This window comes from Macaca nemestrina, chromosome 3 (genome assembly GCF_043159975.1).
Source record: "Macaca nemestrina isolate mMacNem1 chromosome 3, mMacNem.hap1, whole genome shotgun sequence".
Lineage (NCBI taxonomy): Eukaryota > Metazoa > Chordata > Mammalia > Primates > Cercopithecidae > Macaca > Macaca nemestrina.
The window spans coordinates 155,836,277-155,856,800 of record NC_092127.1 but is presented as its reverse complement, the minus strand read 5'-3'; the positions used below and the strand labels follow the sequence as shown (position 1 = coordinate 155,856,800).

At 40.3% G+C, this 20,524-nt stretch overlaps 1 protein-coding gene across 25 annotated transcripts in view; it reads left to right on the top strand.

The window, feature by feature from the left end:
• The window catches only part of LOC105487715 (LIM and calponin homology domains 1), a 344,201-nt gene that overhangs the window by 229,362 nt on the left and 94,315 nt on the right, over positions 1–20,524 (top strand). For all 25 annotated transcript variants that reach the window (XM_011751280.2, XM_024794726.2, XM_024794725.2 and 22 more), the window contains 3 exons: positions 12,904–13,010; positions 18,227–18,257; positions 20,249–20,359. In XM_011751280.2, the coding sequence (XP_011749582.2) occupies positions 20,351–20,359 (9 nt within the window). In that variant the 5' untranslated portion in view covers positions 12,904–13,010; positions 18,227–18,257; positions 20,249–20,350. The remainder of the gene's footprint in view (positions 1–12,903; positions 13,011–18,226; positions 18,258–20,248; positions 20,360–20,524) is intronic.

Here is a 20,524-nt window from a genome sequence, read left to right as displayed (position 1 = left end):
GCTTAGCTTCTCTTCTCTTTTCTCTTCTCCTTTCCCTTCCTTTCCCTCCCCTCCCCTCCACTCCCCTTCCTTTCCCTCCACTACCCTCCCCTCCCCTCATCTCCCCTCCCCTCCTCTCTCCTCCCCTCCTCTCCCCTCCCCTCTCCTTCCCTTTTTGACACAGGGTCTCACTCTGTCGGCTAGGCTAGAGTGCAGTGGCATGATCTCAGCTCACTACATCCTCAACCTCCTGGGCTCCATCAATCCTCCCACCTCAGTCTCCCAAGTAGCTGGGACTATAGGCGCATGTCACCATGCCTGGCTAATTTTTGTATTTTTTTTGTAGAGATGAGATAGCATCATGTTGCCCGCGCTGCTCTCAAACCCCTGGGCTCAAGTGATCCACCTGCTTTGGCCTCCCAAAGTGCTAGGATTATAGGCATGAGCACTGTGCCTGGCCTAAATGCTTACTTTCAATTCTGCAGTTATTTCATCATGGACCAGTACCAAACCCATAGCAATCCACAGACCACAGTTTATCACTGCTCTCAAGTCATATTTTACATGTCAAATATATGGGAACTGTTTAATGGCATATGATAGATAGTTAAAGCAGTTTTATTCTAAAATAAGTGAAGATATTTTTCATTCAATTCCCAAAATGCAACTAGTGAATTATGTTGGAAAACAATCTGGCCATATAATATACTAATGCATATGTTGGGTTTTAAGGTTAGTTTAAGTAGCCTGGGGAATAGTTCAGTAATTTTTTGGAGGGATAGATTCCTTGGAATCCAGACAGTTTTCCTGATAGGCTGCACTGTGGTATTGCCCCTCAAGTGAGCTTGAATGTCAAGTCCTTGAGAGGCGATACAGCTGCTGTTTGGATGGTCATGAGTCTGGAATCCAGATAGAGATAAAATCAGGGTGCAAGAGCCAACAGAGTCTTTGGGGTTGGGCACTCTATTTCTCTAACTGTCCTATGAGGAAAAAATAACTAATATATGCTATGCTGGCAAGGAATTGTGCTTCCAAAGCTCTTCCAAGCAGAGTTAATTAAGTAATGTATGCTCACTTCATTTTGTAGTTGGTCCTCTTTGACATCAGGACTGTTAACTTCAGCAAATGGAAGCAGCATTACAGCTTAGTGCATAGTTCCAAAAGAATATCTTTAAAGCAAAACCAAATTTGATCACTTTGTATGCTAAAAATGATAGTAGTAATTCACATTCTACTCTAAAACTCTGAAAGAAAAATGCACATCTGATCCACTTTTGTGAGTGCAGCCAGTATTGATAGTTTTGTCTGCCCTAGGGAGTCTCATTTTCCTTCTTTTGGAAACTATTCCTTCTCTATTCCTCCCTGACCAAGGATTCACAGTCTTTTCTATCCTCTTTCATTAGCTACTGTTGGAGGGAACTTGACCCTAGACAGGTCAATATGGGTCTTTTCCTGGGATGTTTTTCAAACTGCAAGTGAGAAGAGAGTCAGTCCTCTGGGGGGGCGCCAGCCTTCATGTATGACACTTGGGAACTAGAGGTTCATGTGGAAGAAACTCATGAACAGCAAGAGCCAATAAGCCAACATTTAGAATGGACAGACAAGAGATGAAGTAAGTCCAGGTCCCCAGTACCTGAGGCCTTGGTTTCCAGCTGTTTCAGTGAGTCAGCTGCATCCCCACCCTGCGCCCTGCTGGGTCATACTGGACTCTGTAATCCAATATATGCCTATTTACGTCTGGATTTCTCTCACTTGCAAATAAGAGTCTCTTATCATGACCCCTTCCTGCTCAAAACACTTAATATACTACCTTTCAAACAGCAAGTATGCCGTTGATAGCTTTGAATAAGCTTTAAAAGTTAAAGTTAACATAGCCTAAGTGCTGACTCATCATCATTCTAACCCAGACTCACACTTTGCTCCCATTGTTGAAAAAACAGTAACAGATTATTTCAAAATACCGTAAAATATCCAACTTTATATTCTTTTTAAAACATCATTTTTAGATATAGAATATGGGATGGGTGAAGTGAAGGGGATTTAACTCTTGAGGGCTAATGACATCTGTGAGCGAGAAGAAGGTGAAGGCATGGCAGAGAGGTGGAAGGAAGTAGAGGAGGCTTGTTCACACCTCTTCCAAGATTGGAAGAGGGGGCTGACCAAGAATGCCTGGAAGGATTAACAAGTGGATCCAGGAGCCTACTGATGTGGGAGCTCATAAATTTGTGGCAGTTCCAGGCCCAATCATGGCAGCATTATGTCCAGTAGCACTGCGAGTCAAGCATTAGAGACTTAGGGTGATAAATAATATTCCTCTCTTCCTCTTCCAGCTGAGACATAAACATGGGAATCAGACAAAGATCACAGTATCATCTTGACTTCTCATGGAACAAATTGGAGAACATGAGTTTAGCGCTTCAACAAAGTGCGTTTGCCAATCCTCAGTCCTGAATTAAATGAATGTATCCACCCATTTCTGGCACAGCTGGGCAACCACAGGCCTCCCCAGAGAGAGGCCCCTTACCACATGGCAGAGACCAAGAGCTTGTCTCAGGAAATGCAAATGGCTGAGCAGGAATGTCCCATTTCTTCTCCCAAACCAACTTAGGAAAGGAGGAGGGAGGGGCCGGGAGTGTTATCCCTGCTGATGTCCCTCCATATAGACACACAGCTGATCCTTCTTCCAGTGGAGGCAAGAGATGGCTGGTTTCGATGCCAAGGCTCACTGTCCCAGGCTAACTGTTCCATCTGTGTTATTTCCTCCTCCTAGTCCTTGTTCTCTTATAGAATGACAAAGAGGTGGGGATGCTGAAGCTCCAGGCAGTGGCCTAGACTGGATCACGAAGGAAATAAGGCAACAAGGGGAGAGAGAAATGGACTGAGAAAAGAGCAAAGTCTGGAAATGAAAGAGCAGGTGTTATAGGAGAGAAAGAATGAGAATCCTAGAAGAAGAGGGACTAAGGTCAAAGAGGAGGAGCATTTACTTCTTATGCCCCAGTTATTGTTGTTCTAGGTGATATCTAGGTTAAAAGAGAGCGAGAGAGCACTGCAAAGGCCCTGGCAGGAGCTCACCTGGCATGTCTGAGGACCCGTGAGCAGGTGCCTGGTTGAAGCCGCATCGGGGGTGGTAGGTAGGGGAGCCTCGGAGATGTGATCAGAAATGTTGTGGGTAACAGGTTCTATAGGACTTATAAGGACATAGGCTTTTAGAAGAGAAACCTGGGACAGAGAAGGGTTAGGCTATTCAGCCAGGAAGGGGCAGAGCTGGGATCCTCAATGTGGTGGTGTGACATTTGACTCCAGACACACAGTGCTTCCTGAAACAGTGCTCTGGGCTGGCTTCCCTGGCACTGTCTTCCCTGGTTCTCCTCCTCCTTGTGTTTGCTCCTCTTCATGCATGATGAACTCATCCTCCTCTAACTGTCCTTTACATGTGGATGATGTCTCTGGGTTAGCCTTGCTCGTTCCATGTCTGACCTCTCCCAGGAAATATCCTGCTTTCCCTTGGCTTCTCCTGTGTTCCTGGGTTGGTGATTCCCATACCTACATATTCTGCAGGGGCCTTGCTTCTGTACTCCAAACCCAAATATAAGTCCCTGATGAGCTGTGGCTCTCTAAATATAGAGTGCTCCCAATTTATTTCCCTTCCTCACAGATCTCCTCTTGCTCCTGTTCCTTAGGATGATCTCAATGGCTAAAAACCATGGCATTACCTGAAACCCTATCTTTCCCCTTGTCCTCTATCCCCACATCCACTCAATGGCCAATCCAAAGAGAGGTGTTCATATCTGCCCCCTCTGGTTTAGCTCTCCCTGAAATCTTTTTAAATTAGTTAATTAATTAATTAATTAATTGTTTTGTTTTGTTTTTGAGACAGGGTCTCGCTCTATTGCCCAGGCTGGAGTGTAGTGGCCCAATCATGGCTCACTTCAACTTCTGCCTCCCAGGTTCAAGCCATCCTGCCACCTCAGCCTCTTGAGTAGTTGGGACTACAGGTGTGCACCACCAGTCCCATCTGATTTTTTAAATTTTTGTAGAGATAAGGTTTCGCCACATTGCCCAGGCTGGTCTCGAACTTCTGGGCTCAAGTGATCTGCCTGCCTCCTAAAGTGCTGAAATTGCAGGCACAAACTACCAGGCCACGCCGGGCCTGGGATCTTAAATGGACCCTCTCCTCCACTCATTGGCTCTCTCCCACTGCACCTGACATCTTTTCCCAAAACAAAGCTAGGATCCCAGGACTCCTGTTCTCATGAACTGGTCTGGCTTCCCCACTGCCCAAAGAACAGCCCAGATCTTTAGCAGGACATTGACAGCCCTCCTCTGTCTCACCTTTCATAGTTCTCTTCCCCTCCCACCTCCCCTTTTCTCTTCTGTGATCCACTGCGCTTCTGCTCATTTCCCATCCATAAAATGTTTTCTTCTGCTTCAAGCAGCCACCCAGCTGCCACCTTCTGGGTCAAACCTCCCCAGAATTCCCCCAGGCAGAATGAGTTGCTCTTTTCTCTCAGTGGAAGAGCTGGTATCCTCATTAAGTGCTCCTGGCAAATAAAAATGCATTGAAAGTCTGGCAAGTGCTGATTGTTGTTGGACATCAGCCAGTCACTGGAGTGTGACTGTTACCCATACAGGCTGAGGCAGCAACTGTGAACACACGGCAGGTACAGGAAATCCCCAAATTCTATTAATTACGGGGTAAGTTCCTAGAGATATTTTGGTGAGGTATTCCTTAAGTTCTGAGTTTCTTAATTGCATTTCTGTTAAAGGGAGTTTGCTTCAAATGTAGAAAACCTAACCAAAACCATGTTTAAAAGAAAAACAAGTCTTATAGGTAGAATAGAAAAGTAACATTATTGTTGGTTGTGGATTTCCTAACAAGATCTGGGTCTTCTGTGATAGACTTGCAAATCTGAAAGTCTTTCTGAGGTATGCTAGTCCTTATTAAAATTTCTTCTTTCTTTTCTCATTCTCTTGCTTGCTTGCTTGCTTGCCTGCTTGCTTGCTTGACAAGGTCTTGCTTTGTTACCTAGGCTGAAGTGCAGTGGTGCGATCATAGCTCACTGCAGCCTCTACCTCCTGGGCTCAGGTGATCCTCCCACCCCAGCCTCCTGAGCAGCTGGGACTACAGGCGTGCTCCAGCATGCCCAGCTAATTTTTTAAAAAACATTTTATAGAGAGAGTCTTGCTGTATTGCCCAGGCTGGTCTTGAACTTCTGGCCTCAAGGGATCCTCCTGCTTCTGCCTCTCAAAGCACTGGCAATACAAGTGTGACCCACTGCACCTGGGCCTTATTAAGATTTTTAGGGCAAATATTTATTGTAGAAAATATATAAAAATGAGAACTTCAAAAGAGGTAATTCTAGTTTACATTTTAATATTTTCCACCTAGTCTTTTCATTTATAGAAACTGAGAATTATATGGATGCTTTATGCATATATTGTATTTTAAATATCTGGCAGTAAAGGTGTCTGGATTCATTTGAAACCCAGATGAGCACTCCCTTCATTTTCTGTGAACCCAGATCCATGATCATGTTGATCTTTCCCTAACGGGGTAAAAGAAATAAAGCCAAGAAGGTTGGGCACAGAAGGGAGCTTCTCATTCCCTGTCTGGTTTCCATAGAGAACTACCAAATGCAGGGTGTGTGCCCCAGAGCCAGAAAGCAAGAGAGAAACTTTTTTTCAGATGGAAATGACAACTGAAGAAAGAGAAAGGTAGCAAGGAGCTTCTTGCTTGCCTTCGGAAGAAAAGAGGAAGAAGGGCCTGGATGAGGCCCCCTCCTCCTGCTCCTTCTCCCTCTGATAGCACTGCCAAGGGCTGAGGAAACCCTCTTCTGTAGCTGTTGGGATCCTTGATCCAACTGTTGTCAGAGGAGACGTGCACCTGGCATCTCTGAATATGTTTTCCCACTGAAGTGTTCTGCCCAACTTTTAGGTTCCATCATGTAATTCCTACTCTTCTTCATGTGTACTTTGGATGAAGTAGGCTTTTCTGGTCTGAACTTAGAACCACCATGCAAGGATTTATATCTGTGGGATAATTACAAATGATGGCTTATAAGCAGCTACCTTACAAATGACTTTTGGTATGTAGCCTGCCCCTAAATTTGAGGCTGTTTGTATAAAACTGCCAAGCTGGTGGTTAATAACAACTGAGTAACAATAGCAGCAACTGTCTTTTTTTTTTCTTTGCCATCTCCTATGTAACTGGCAAGTGCTATACCTACACAGTGTGCCTGTTTTTCATAGATGGATAAACTGTTTTTCATCATCGCATCTTCCATGGTCCTTTCGTGCCTGAGTGAACAAGAATGTCTTAATAAAAACTTCCATACAGTGAGTGCCCAGAAGGTGCCAGACACTGAGCTGTGTTCTTAATGCATGTTTTCTTTAATTATGACATCCCTACAGGTCGATAGCATCCCCCACCTTACGAGTTAGGAATCTGAGGATATGAGGATCAGAAAGGTTAGGATCTATGCCCAAGGACACGTAGCTAAGAAGCAGACAAGGCTTCTTACTGGAAAAGCTTCTAACTGGAAAAGCTATTTGTGCCCTGTTCCTTGATATATTTGTTCTTCTCTTGCTTCTGTTTTCTAATTTGATGTCATAACTCTATTTATGTGCATCTTGAACAATTCCAGTTATTTGAAAGATTGTGAAGACTAAGGAATTCTGCTTTATTCATTGTTACAGATACCTAGAAGAGTACGTAGCACATTGAATTGAGTTTATTTAAGTATTTAGTGAGCACTTGGTACATGTCAGGAACTTTGCTATACTCTGGGGTAGAGACCATCCTGGGCTATACCCTCACCTTGCCTTTGGAGTGAGAAAGGAAAGGGAGTGAGTTGCAAGGATGTCTTTAGAGTAAGAGGCCCTGGGAAGGTAGCAAGCTCAGGTCTTACCATAGCCCTTGGGGAATGTTTTTATACACAGGGCAAGCCCACAAATCAATGAAATGAGAAACCACTGGCCCATGAACAAGGAGGGTTTAATGTATGGAAGTTACATAAACAGTGGTATAAATCCATATATTAATATTAGTCTAGTACAAAATAGACTCTTTGAGGAACTTTATGTTATGTCTGTCTGTTGAATTGAGACTCATGCACTACTTGCCAATTAGCCAGAAATGGTGACTTTCCATCAGTAGCACCTGAGGATTTACCTCATGACTTTGCGGTGGTCATCTCAGAGGTGACAACCATTTTTCCTTGAATTTTGTGGAATAGATTTTTACTAATGAAGTCACAATCCTACCTAGTCGAATTTATCTTTTAGAAATTCAAGAACCTTTTCTCACAAACTTTTTTGGGAAAAATCTCAAACATACAGAAAAATTCGAAGAAAGGTATGGTGAATAACTGAATACAGGGTCAGCCAGCTACGGCCTATGGGCCAAATCCACCCAATGCCTGCCTTGGTAAATAAAATTTGTTAGAATACAGACACACACGTTTGTTTACATATGATCTGGTTAAACAACAGTGTTGAATTATTTTAACAGAGACCACCATGTGGCCCACAAGGCCTAGAAGATTTACTATCCGACCCTTTATAGAAAAAGTTGACTGACCCTTGATCTAGATTCACTGCTTGTTACTATTTTACTATTTGCTTTATCTCTGTCTTCACAGACAGGCAGACATAGTCGCAACCTCTCTCTCTGTCTCCCTTCCCCCACACGTGTGAACATATATACACATGCGTACTTTTTTTTTGAACCATTTGAACATTATGTTACTGACATTATGATAATTCACCCCTAAATAATTCATATGGATGCTTAAAAATAAAGGCAGTCTCTCATATAAATGCAAAATCATAATCACACCTAAAAAATTAACATTCATTCAACAATATCATCCAATGTGCAGTTCATATTTAAATTTGACTTTTACACCCTCACTTAGTTTTTCCTCTGGGATCTGGGGTCTAATCAAAGATCATGCATTGCATTTGGTCATGATGGCTTTGATCGCCAATTTTTGTTTTACATGACATTGACTTTTTTTGAAGAGTCCTTTAAAAACTTCTTGCAAAGATGTATGGGTTTGTTAGCTCCATGATAGTAAGAGCTAAATATATAGCCATTATAGTAAAGCAGTGTCTTGTACTTCTTTTCCCTTGGGATAGAGACACTTTTAGTGTTTGGCTTCCAAAGTTAACACACTAAGATGTGGGCTTTGCTGGAAATTGTGAATGTGGAAAAATCTCAGTGTGAACAGCAAGGCAGATGAGAATTCACAGGATGCATTTTATGTAATTGAAGGCACAGCCCTTCTCGCTTGCTCCAGTGGCTGCCCTTGCTAGCTCTTGACTGGGTGGCTCTTCCTTCTGGCTTTTCTTCTGCCTAGGGCCTGGCTCCCCTCCAGCATCATTAGGTTGTAGCAAGAAGCTGGAAACAGACCTGCAGTTATTTAAATCTTCTAGCCCAAATTGTTTGGGCTGGCTGGCAGCACAAAGCTTTTGTGTTTGCAGGCTGCGTGCTGAACATAGCATGGTGTTCAAGGGCTGGTCTGTGCGTCTGCAATGCACATAGGAGGAGCACCCTGTTGAGAATCTGTGGGAGTCACAGTCATGCACCTCTTAGGGGACTATATGCTGGTCACAGGTCTTGTCCTTTAATGTGATGTCAAATGATTCCCAGAGAGTGTCAACACTTCCTTTGCTTTCCTCTGGGCAGAAAGCACTCAGAGCTTAAAGACCAATCAGTGGATACTTGCACTCTCAAGTGAAGACTCACCTGGCTCTGTACTAGTCACTCTTTGGTTTGGAGTTGCCTCATTGGGTAGTTAAAGGGTTTGTTTACTGCTCCTGAATGGTAGAATTGTACGTGAGAGGTGCACATGTTTTTGAATGTGGTATCCTCAAGATTGTTCAAGGCTAGAGTCAGTGGAGAATTTGAGAGTCACAGAGCCAAGTAAGTTAAGAGAGTGCATATTTATGTGTGTTTGTTTGCTGGTGGGCGGCAAGGAGGAAGAAGAACATCATAGAGAAAGAGAAGAGACAAGAAGAAAAAAACTAAAATGGAAATTTCAGGAAGGCTGAATTCAGAATAAGGCACCTGGAAACTTGGAGAGGTGGGAAAAAGAATTGGCACTTTTCAGACTTAGATTTTTAACATCTGGGGAAACTTTTCCCCCCGCCCCCCGCCTGTGTGGAGTTAATTGGGAGTTGGATTTAGTAGCAGGGTGACTGGTATGGTGTATAACCTCTCTGTGCCTCAACTACTCCTCTAGAAAATGGAGACAATAACAGTGACTGCTGTGTATGGCTGTTTTGAAAATAAACAAAATAATCCATATACATCCTCAGAACAGACCAGGTAGATAGAAGGCAAATGCTTGAAGAGTGTAAGCTACAAACGTTTAGTTTATATTAATAAGTGCCCCATTGGTGAATATATATGGTGAATTATATTTACCATAATGGTCTGATATCTAAAGCCTTCACCTATCTTTAACCTATTTTCTTAACAATAATGAGTAAATTTTTTAAAGCCTTTTAAAAAAGAATTCACCAACTGCGCATGGTGACTCATGCCTATAATCCCAGCACTTTGCAGGGCCAAGGTGGGCAGATCACTTGAGCTCGAGACCAGCCTAGCCAACATGGTGAAACTTCATCTCTACTAAAAATACAGAAATTAGCCAGGCATGGTGGTTCATGCCTGTGGTCCCAGCTACTCAGGAGGCTGAGGCCGGAGAATCACTTGAACCTAGGAGGTGGAGGCTGAAGTGAGCCGAGATTGCATACTACACTCCAGCCTGGGTGACACAGTCGGACTCCATCTCAAAAAAAAAAAAAGAAAGAAAGAAAGAAAAAGAAATTCACTGGCAAACTTTTGATTCTCATATTGACAAAATATTTTTCCACTTTTTAGCAATAGTTTATTGTACTTTTTATCTCCATATGTGCTCATAAATATTCCAATAATAACAAAGTAGGTGACTTTTATTCCTTCTTCTTTTTCTAACCAATCATTTACATGTAAGCATACCAAGTGAACATCCACATGTGCTTATTCCACTGGCAATAAGAAAAGCAAAATTCCAGGGAGAAGATTTTGCTGTCTCTGGAAAATGATGTGACCCAAATTGGAAGTCTGAGTACTGAGTAAAGACAAGTGTGGAAGCAAGTAAGACTGGCGTGGTTGGCATAGCTAAAATCAGTAATACATTGATATGTCTTGTGATAACACAGTTAACTAGAAAAAAAGGTGGAAAACAGTTTATTTCAAGTAACTGAAATATTGGGACAAAATAAGTATTTTGAAAAGAAAGATGTTGTATTTAAATTAAGTAACAGGATGATCAATGCACAACTAGAAAATTTGGGTCTGTTAGAAAGGACTCCGTATCACCACTTTTTTCATTCCTTGCCTTCTTTCCTTTTCTTTTCTACCTAGGACAGGGTCGATCAATGAAGCATATATGCCAGAGAAAGTGGAAAACTGTAAAACTCAGGGGATGGGAGGGAACTCTTACATTTGATAATTTAAAAATGTGGAAAGTGACTGAAGGAGACACTGGTGAGGGTATAGGTGACTTCAGACTTGATCTGAGCAGCTAGCTCACTGTCAGCCTCTGAGAGTTCTTGTGAACGATGGCATCTCTTGCCTGCTGAAAAAGACCGAGGCTTTACCCAAAAAGAAAACATCCTGGGATGAAGGCACCCTCATTGGGGGAAAATAAGGTTGTAGTAACTCCTCATTGGTCTCCCTGTCTCCCATCTTGTTCCTTTGAATACTTTCTTCACACCATCTACCTCCCACCAACCCCACCTGCAACAATCTCCTTCCACCATAGATCTAGGCTTTCACTTCTCAGATACAGCCCCCTGTGACATTCTGCAACTTGCCTTCCATGGCCTTCGAGGCCTGTATGATCAGCCTCTACCTGCATAGCCTCACCTTCCTTTGGTGCTGGCCTCAGATTTTTATGCTTGAATTCTTCACATAAGACATGTTGTTTTGGACCTCCATCCTTTGGGGGCTGTGTGATCTTGGACAGTTTGATAAATTGTTCTGTGCCTTAGATCACTCATCTGTCAAAATTGTTCATAAAGTTGTACACGAATTAAATGCGTGAATATATGTAAAGTTCTTGGAATAATGCATGGTGAATAATAAGGGCGATGGAAAGGTTAGCAACTTATTGCTGTTGTTATTTTGAACCTGGATGTATAAATTTTTTATTACTGCATAAACTTAATGTGTTTAAACACCCTTTGGTTATCTCTCATTTTCTAAATGTCAGAAGTCTGGATATGGTGTAACTGGGTTTTTAGCTCAGGGTCCCACAGAACTGAAATCAAAGTATTAGTGCGGGCTGAGATCCTATCTGAACATCTTCCAAGCTTCTTCCAAGCTCATGTGGTTATTAACATAATTCATCCCCTTGCAGCTGTAGAATTCATGGCCGGCATGAATTCTGACCTCACCTTCTTCTAAGAGATTCCCTGATTAGGTCAGGCCCAATCAGATAATCTTTCTTTTGATTAACTCCAAGTCAACTTGCTAGTGATATATCACAGAGTGATAGCCCACCATATTCACAGACTTCACTTGCACTCAAGAAGAGGTGTGTACATTGCGGGCAGGATTCTTGGGGGTTATCTTAGAATCCGGACTACAAACTGGGTAACTGGGAAATATCTTTTCTGTTCACTCAGTTGAATTGCACGTGGGTGAATATATGATTCTGTAATCACCATCATTTCAGATTTTTGTAGCATCTTTCTCACAGCATTCAGATGGATTCACATCAGTCTGGCTTCTGGAGCCAACATTCCCTACCCTGTAGTTTTCACTAACTGACGGGGTCAGTTACCACCTTCAAAAGTCTTTTAGGAAGAGGACAGTTAGAGACTTGTAACTGATAAACCTCTTGACTAATATCCTGGAGTTCCAAAAGGATGACCCACAATTTGCAGTCCCTTTCAGAACCATTTGTTTGTACTTAATGACTTAAAATAGATGGAGACTGACCCCTCCTTAATTGTCAATGGTGCCTGCCAATTCAGAGTAAATTCGTATCTGCTAGAGAAAATTTCACTTTCTTTTGACAGTCTTTTGCATTAGTCTTTTAAAAGCTTTCCCTGTCCTTTTTTTCTCATTTCAATTAAGTCTACATTTTTTTTTCTTGCATTTAACCCAGTTTATAATCCACGAAGAGCTATTACTAGTCAACACCCATAAAGGTATTACTAGTCAAAACCCATAAAGATGTATATACAACAAGACATGGACAAAGAAGCAATAAGGAATACCTGTTTTTGAGTACAGTTCCCCCTAACAATGTTAAGTTTTCCTTTTCTTGGTTTTTTTTGTTGTTGTTGTTGTTTATTTGTTTTTGTTTTTGTTTTGAGACGGAGTCTCGCTCTGTCACCCAGGCTGGAGTGCAGTGGCGCGATCTCGGCTCACTGCAAGCTCTTCCTCCCGGGTTCATGCCATTCTCCTGTCTCAGCCTCCCGAGTAGCTGGGACTACAGGCCCTGCCACCATGCCCGGCTAATTTTTGTATGTTTGGTAGAGACGGGGTTTCACCATGTTAGCCAGGATGGTCTTGATCTCCTGACCTCATGGATCCGCCCGCCTCAGCCTCCCAAAGTGCTGGGATTACAGGCGTGAGCCACTGCACCTGGCCTAAGTTTTCCTTTTAATGGCATTTTACTTGTCGTTTTATACAAATGTGTCAAGCTAAAGGGAAAAATGAATCTGGCATGGCTGTGGGTTTGGAGGTTTGAAGTGTCTGTTTATCTGGCATTTCCTAACAAAGTATGATTTGTTATGCAAGCTATGATTTAGACCTGACCATAGCTGCCTTAGTGACCAGTATCCCTACAGCAACTTGGGAGGGGCTGGTTCATAAAGATAATCTAAGATAATATAGACTTGGATTTCTTTTTTTCCTTCTAGGACAATATTATCTTATTCTTGAGAGGTTGTAAAGAGCTTGGCCTTAAAGAATCTCAACTTTTTGACCCGAGTGACCTCCAGGATACATCCAACAGAGTAACAGTCAAGTAAGTAAAGCATGATTTATATTTAAGGGAGACTCCTTTATAGTTTGATTTGCAATTTTGTGATGATGTTGTAAGTTCTAAGAGACAGAGAATTGGTTATGCTTAATAAAATAAAAATGTGAAGGTAAAAATCAACTTTCGAAACAACTCACGTTGGCTTTCCCTCTGTGCATAGCTTTCATTCTAATCATAATTTTTTTGAATGCAAAAATCTTGCATATAGAGTTTGAATTTTGAAGAGAAGGAGAAAAATGTTAAATAAAGCTTAACAGAGAGGCAAGAAACAAATAGGCACAGAATCAGTGTGTTAGACAGAAACTTTTATTGGCACCAATTGAGCATTTGAATAGGCTCTTGGAAGGTAAACAGATCTGAACTCTGCTATGCAAGGAAGGCATTAGATTTTGGAGAACTCACTTCTTCATTTACAATTGTAACTGTCTTCTCATATGTGTCGGTGATCAAGTTCTTTGAAGATGGATCATTGGCACTTTGACTATATCTACTTAGTGAGCCCTGTTTGGGCCAAATAAGTCTTGGAGCAGAGTGTCACAATAAAAGAGACAGCAATGTACTTCGTGTAAAGAAATAGCTTGTGACCAGGGTATGAGATGGCAGAGATAACTTGCCTGTAGTTTAGAAGTTCTTTAGATCCTGCTGATTTCATATAAAACATTTTCCACTTTAGCCAAACAGTGTTTGACATGGATATGCCTGAATAATAAACATAGTTTCATAGATGGGGTCTGTGAATTAGTAACTTTTCTTCTTTTGATTGTTTTTGGAGTCATTTTATCATGAAAGAACAGAAAAGGGAGAGAAGCCGAAATTCAGAGCTGTTAATTTTATACTATTTGCTTGATTTTATACTATTTGCTTGATTTTTATACTATTCGATTTATACTATTTGCTTGATTTTTATGCTATTTGGTTTTATACTATTTGCTTGATTTTTTATACTATTTGATTTTATACTATTTGCTAGATTTTTTTATTTTTAAAAAAGGATGAGGAAAAATAGGAAAAAAGTGACTACTGGATAAAATAAAATTTGGATTTTATATTGGATTTTATGATTCATGACTGGGAATATGGGGGAATCAGTGGTGATCTATTATCTAAAATTACTTTTCTGTTGTCAATGTGCCATTCTTTAAAACTTCTCTGGGAAAAATTTTAGCTAAGCGAAAAAATAACAGAGTAAAATTTAGGATATTTGAATATGGAAACCACACTAAACTTCATCTTGGTCATCACATGCCCCATTTATTATTGTACTTAAATCTATCCTCTATAAACCATTGTTCACTTTCGGAAATTGTTTTAGGTTCTGCCTCATCTCCCATTCATAGTTTCACCCGGCTGGCAAGTGACCAGAAACTATAGTAACTGTGCAGCTTCATAGGTAATAATTAGTCACACACACATTGCTTGGAGGGTGAAGGAAAGGTCACTTTGAAAGTGTCTGCTGCTGCATTCATTTTTTTTTTTTTAGAGCCACTTTAAATCAATATGTTACTAAACCAGAATTCTGAGCCTGATTGGTTTTAAAAATTCGGAACTCGTATCACCTCTATTGCTTATCTACAAAAAACTGGGCATCAGGAAAATGAGGATCTAGCCCTAGGTCTGCTGCTCACTAGATCTGAAGCCCCGGTTAAGCTCCCCTCTTCAGCAGGCCCCATGTATTCATCTAAAAATGGAAACTGGACAGAATATTCCATCTGGTATGATTCTAGGTAAAGCTTGCTCAGTGCAGATATGGGAAGATGGAACAACCGACTTGTAAAGAAAGAAACTTTAAATCAAGGTGTGGAAAGAAACCTAAAGGGGAAAATGTCACTTAGGCAAATGATACATGGATACAGTCCCTTCTTAGTTACTGTACCATCTTTTTGTTTTCCTGTCCATTTTTCCTTCTTTTTTTTCTGTCTCCTTTTCTTCCTTCTGCATTCTCTCCCTTTTTAATCCTGTCTTTCTTTCCATCTATCTCTCCTTTTGTATGTCTTCTCCTCATTTTCTTTTTAATGTTTCCTTCACTTGACTACTCTTATTTTCTTTAGGCAATACTTTGCCATCACATTCCCCCATGACCCTGGCATTTTTCATTCATTCATTCAACAAATGTTTGCTGAGCAGCGTCTATGTGTTAGATACTTTTCATCACTGGAGAAATAGAATGAACTCAGATAGCCAAGGTCTTCTGCTCATGTGGAGTTTACAGTCCAGTGTCAAGAAACGAGAAGCAAAGAAGTAAACAAAGAAGATCATTGCAGGAAGTGATAAGTGCTGAGAAGAAAATAAAATGGAGTAATAAGCAAAAGACAGTGGCCAGTCCAGAGGTGGCTGAGGGTGGCTTCTCTGAAGTGCTGGCATTTCAACTGAGCAATAACTGAGGGCTGAGACACACATGGGAAGGAAGAACAGGCTGTGGGAAGATCTGTAGGGCATTCAGGACAGAGAAAGAGCAGGTACAAAGGCTGGGGAAGAGGAAGAACAACAAGCTTCATGTTTAAAAGAAAGAAAAGTAACTGGTGCGGTTGAAGGAAAATGTGTAAGGACGTGTGTGGTGGGCGTGGCAGTCCACAAGCGGAGTAGGATGTTGAGCTCAGAATCATTATAGAGAAAAAACATTTTACTGTATGAGTATTTCAAAGAACATAAAGAATTTTAGCTTAAAATGATTCTATAAATTCACTTACAGTACTTAGAAAGTTGTTTATAGTTTTAGTAAGGAATAGAGTATGGAATAAACTATTGGATTTCATGTATTTTTGATAGGTGATGCTGGTTTAATTTGGCACTGTGCAGGGAATGCTTGTAACATATGCAGATTTTATAAACTAAGGTAGTTAAAGTAGAACTGCTATATTTCTCTGTTGTCCCTCTGAGAGTTGAGCAGCACATCCGTAGACACAGAGAGGAGCACCCCATTGCCACCAATTACTAGCGGAAGCAGTAAGGTATAGGGATAGATCCCACAGAGGAACTTTGGATGGTTTTCTGGAAGTTGTGTTTTAGAAAATACTCTTTCGTTTAGCTTTCATGATAGGCAGTTTTTCTTGTGTGTGTGTGTGTGTTTTTTTTTTTTTTTTTTTTTTGTAACTTGAGTAGACAAAAAAAAAAAAAAAAAAAAAAGGAAAAGCCTGCAAGTGATTACTGCATGTGTAATTTAGTGAACTCTACCTGTAATGGATGCCAGACAACCTTGATGGGAAATGAAAGTATAATCTAGACAGGCACACAGCAAGTATCATTCCAGGGAATCAAAGCAACTGGATGAAAACGTACACAGGCTCTGGATTGCTCCCGAGTGTCTCTGTCAAAATTTGGAAATATTTCCACAAAATAGGTGGGAGTCATTCAACAAATATTTTGTGAGCTTCTGTGTACCAAGCACAATTTTTAGCACTGGGTTGCAGTCTCAATGAACTTTTATCATCAATGCAGAAAAAGCTCTATGTTCCCTATTCTTAATTTGTTTTCCATAAAAGTTTCAAATCTTTTATAGATTTTTAAAAATCTGGTTTCTTTCTTAAATTAAAAAAAACCCTAGCAGATTGGGAGGCCAAGGCGGGCAGATCACGAGGTCAGGAGATGGAGACCATCCTGGCCAACATGGTGAAACCCCATTTCTACTAAAAATACAAAAATTAGCTAGGCGTGGTGGTGCGTGCCTGTAGTCCCAACTATTTGGGAGGCTGAGGCAGGAGAATCACTTGAACCCGGGAGGTGTAGGTTGCAGTGAGCCGAGATCGCACTACTATACTCCAGCCTGGTGACAGAGCGAGGCTCAGTCTCAAAAAACAAAAACAAAAACATAAAACAACAAAACACCCTACCAGATATCCAAGCAGGTAAGATCATCCCATTTTTCCCCCTGTTAAAAACAGAAACATGAAAACATTTTTTAAATCAAATCCAAACTGGACTAATGCTTTCAATCTAAGTCCTTGTTAATGGTTTATTTCCATGGTATACTACTTGCTTCCTATTTCTTCAAATTCCAAAGGACTTAAAATGGTCCATTTATTCATTAATATGTACTTTAGGTCAATATATGCTGCAGTGAAGTAATCAGGGTCTAAATACTTTAAGGAATTCTTGACTGGTTTATGTGATAGACTTATACTCCTTTCCCCCTCACTGAAGTTACTGTGGAAAAAAGAAGTGCAGTTTGTTTTTTCTAGTGTTTATTTGTTGACGTGTTAAAAAAAAACTTTGAAATAATTTTGCAGGAACTCTTATATTTCATTGTATGAATATTTCGAAGTAGCTTTTCTGTTTATAGTTACAGAGTAAACATGGGTGCATATTTGAGCATGCATGTGTGTATATTTGAACATAACAAGCATATTTTCCTGCTTATGGCTTATTCCCAATGCTAATTTATATCCAGAGCAGAAAAAAACAAATATTTGGATAGGATTGCTTCTTGTACACATATTTTCAGGTCTGTCTAATTAAGTAAGGTTTCAGACCTGTGTTAAAAATACTTGCATTAAGATTTTGGACGTGCAGTCGGATTTCAGTTTGACAGTGGTCTATGATCAAGGCAGAATCTTCAATGGTTAATCTTTGAGAATACAACTATGAACAGTCCTAGTTCTAATTGGACTTTTTCTATTTCCAGACTTTATAAAGCATCATCTTTTTTTTTTTTTTTTCTGAGATGGAGTCTCGCTCTGTTGCCCAGGCAGGAGTGCAGTGGTGCGATCTCTCCTCACCACAAGCTCCGCCCCCCCGGATTCACACCATTCTCCTGCCTCAGCCTCCCAAGTAGCTGGGACTACAGGCGTGTGCCACCATGCCTGGCTAGGTTTTTTGTTTTTTGTTTTTTGTTTTTTTTGTATTTTTAGTAGAGTTGGGGTTTCACTGTGTTAGCCAGGATGGTCTCGATCTCCTGACCTTATGATCTGCCCACCTCGGCCTCCCAAAGTGCTGGGATTACAGGTGTGAGCCACTGTGCCCAGTCAAGCATCATCTTTTTATAGTGTACTGTGGAACTTTAATCCCACTTTGTTCTTCTACATTTTGTTTTCTAAGTAATTTTATTCAGTGCCCGAAATCACAAAACTTAAACCTTAAAAAATAATACATTCTTCTGATCTCATTATATATGTTAGCTTCGAGTACATCTTAGTGGCATTTAAGGAAAGATCACAATTTAGAATATGCTATTCTGACAATATTTTCTTTTCCCTTTCCTTGACTAGGAGCCTTGATTATAGTAGGAAGCTGAAAAATGTAAGTGTTTTAACTTCCAAACTTGTATCTTTGATGGTTCAAGTGTAAAATTTAGCTAAATTCAATGCTTCTCATATGCCTTGCCAGAAAAAGTCCTTAGAAAGAAGTATATGTGTATTTCATAGAATAATTAATGACCATGATATAAATAAAAATAGTAAATTGTGTATGTGTTGGGCTGGGGTGGTGGTGGTTCTCTTTATTTAGATAAGTGCTCAATCCAGAAATAAACAAGTGAAAGCTTGTGCTCTGTTTATGCTTTGTTTATGATTCAGTTTCTTAAACACAAAACGATCAGGCTCAATACTAACATTAGCCCCTTTCCATTTGTAGGCACAGATACGATTATTTAATTAAGCAGTTTGTCAAATTTTTGTAGGGTAAGATCTGCTTAATATGAATAGTGTTGACTGCCATGAGTCTATACTCTGTGTATTTTGTCCTCCTTTTAATCTTTTGCATTTTTATTAGTACTTGCCAAAATGAACTTTTTGTAGATCTTGTTTTCAAAAGGCAAGTATGTTAGTGCTGTTTTATTTTCAGTTTAGATTGAGGAATGAAAGAAGTTACATTCTGCCTCTAAAATTTTAAAATTGGCTGAAATCTCTTTTTAAAAAAATCTCCCCAGGTGCTATCATATTTGATTGACATCTTTTTCCTCCTCTGTAAAACTAGAGGTATATGCCATTTTCATCATAAAATTTTAAACAAATCAGAAAACTTTTAACCTAAAACACAAGTCTTTTTTCCATTCCCCCATTATACCTTTTAAGATAGCCTCATACTCTCAGCACACATTAGTTGTTTTATGGTCCTAGTTAATGTCCTGACATTTGAATCTCTGGAAATTTATTTGTAAGCAATCAGTTCAAAAAGATGTTCCGGAAGTTTTGAGGGGCTCATGAAGTAAAATTTTCCCACAGAGGTAGAAAATGGAATCACCTCTTAGCATCAATGCGCATAACCATATTTTGGGTCTGTCGCCAGCTGGATTCATGTAACTATATCATGTTGTCCAAAGCATTTTCTGGCCTACCAAGTAGAAGGAGGCACAATAAGTACTTCCCATCCTGGCTGAAGCAATAAGACAGAATGTGAAAAGAAAATACTCCTCTTAGCTTCTACATGGGCCTCAGTTCCCTGTAATTCAGTGTGAAGGAGCTCATCTTCAGCTGACTCTGCTGGGTTTCATGGGAAGTGAACGTGAGGAGGATTTGCTTTTGTGGACAGTTTCTTCGGAAATACAAAACAAAATTAACTTGGGACTGTAGCTTCAGACCATTGAATACTCATAGACGTTCTTAAATATCCAAGGTGGTTTAATTGGTAGCAAGCCTTGTCAAGGCTCAAAATTTCCCATCTCAGATTAATGGGAATCTAACTATACCCCCAGAGCTAGGTATCTGCAGATCACATTCTTCATGACACTGCTTTCTTTCTACTTTAATTAGATATATTATGTTGATCCTGTGCTTGGAAACACTAATTAACCTTTATCACTTGTTTGGGATTTTTTTTTTGCCATTGACCTTAGCAGAACCTCTGTGCCCACAAGTAGAAATTATGGGCCTTCAAAAGCACCTTTCTCAAAAGGAATTTGACAGTCTCTTTCATTGCTTCTCTGGATAAAGATTCCAAAGCATTTTTGAAAAATTTTGCTGCCTAATTGTGAAACTTTCACTACATAAAAATAATGTTGGTGGATTTATTTTTCCTTCTTGCTGACTTAGAGATCATTTCTTTACAACCTAACTTTTCCTAACATTGGAGTCGTTTTAACTACTGAACCATGTTTGTGTTGACTGACATGGCATTGGGTTCTTATTAAAGTGATTTTACATTTAATGAATACCTCATGGGTGGTGGTTTTTTAAAATCAGTGTAAATCAGCTCTTTCCTTCCTGCCTTCCTGTTAGTGGTGCATTATTGACTCCTTAGTTTCAACGTCATTCTTGAGGGAAAAATCTGCTCTTGTGCATTTTGTTCCACAGGTATTAGTTACCATTTACTGGCTGGGAAAAGCAGCAAATAGCTGCACATCCTACAGCGGAACGACACTGAACCTGAAGGAGTTTGAAGGATTGTTGACTCAGATGCGAAAGGTAAGTTGGCTTTTCTTCTTTATCCCTGAGCAGTAGACAAGGTGGGAAAGCTACACATTTGCTTGTTTTTAAGATTACTGGAGTACTGGGTTGTGGAATGGTATGGGCCAAAGATAGGCACTCAAGGAAATGATCACTTGTCTTACCAATGACGTCTTTGCCTCA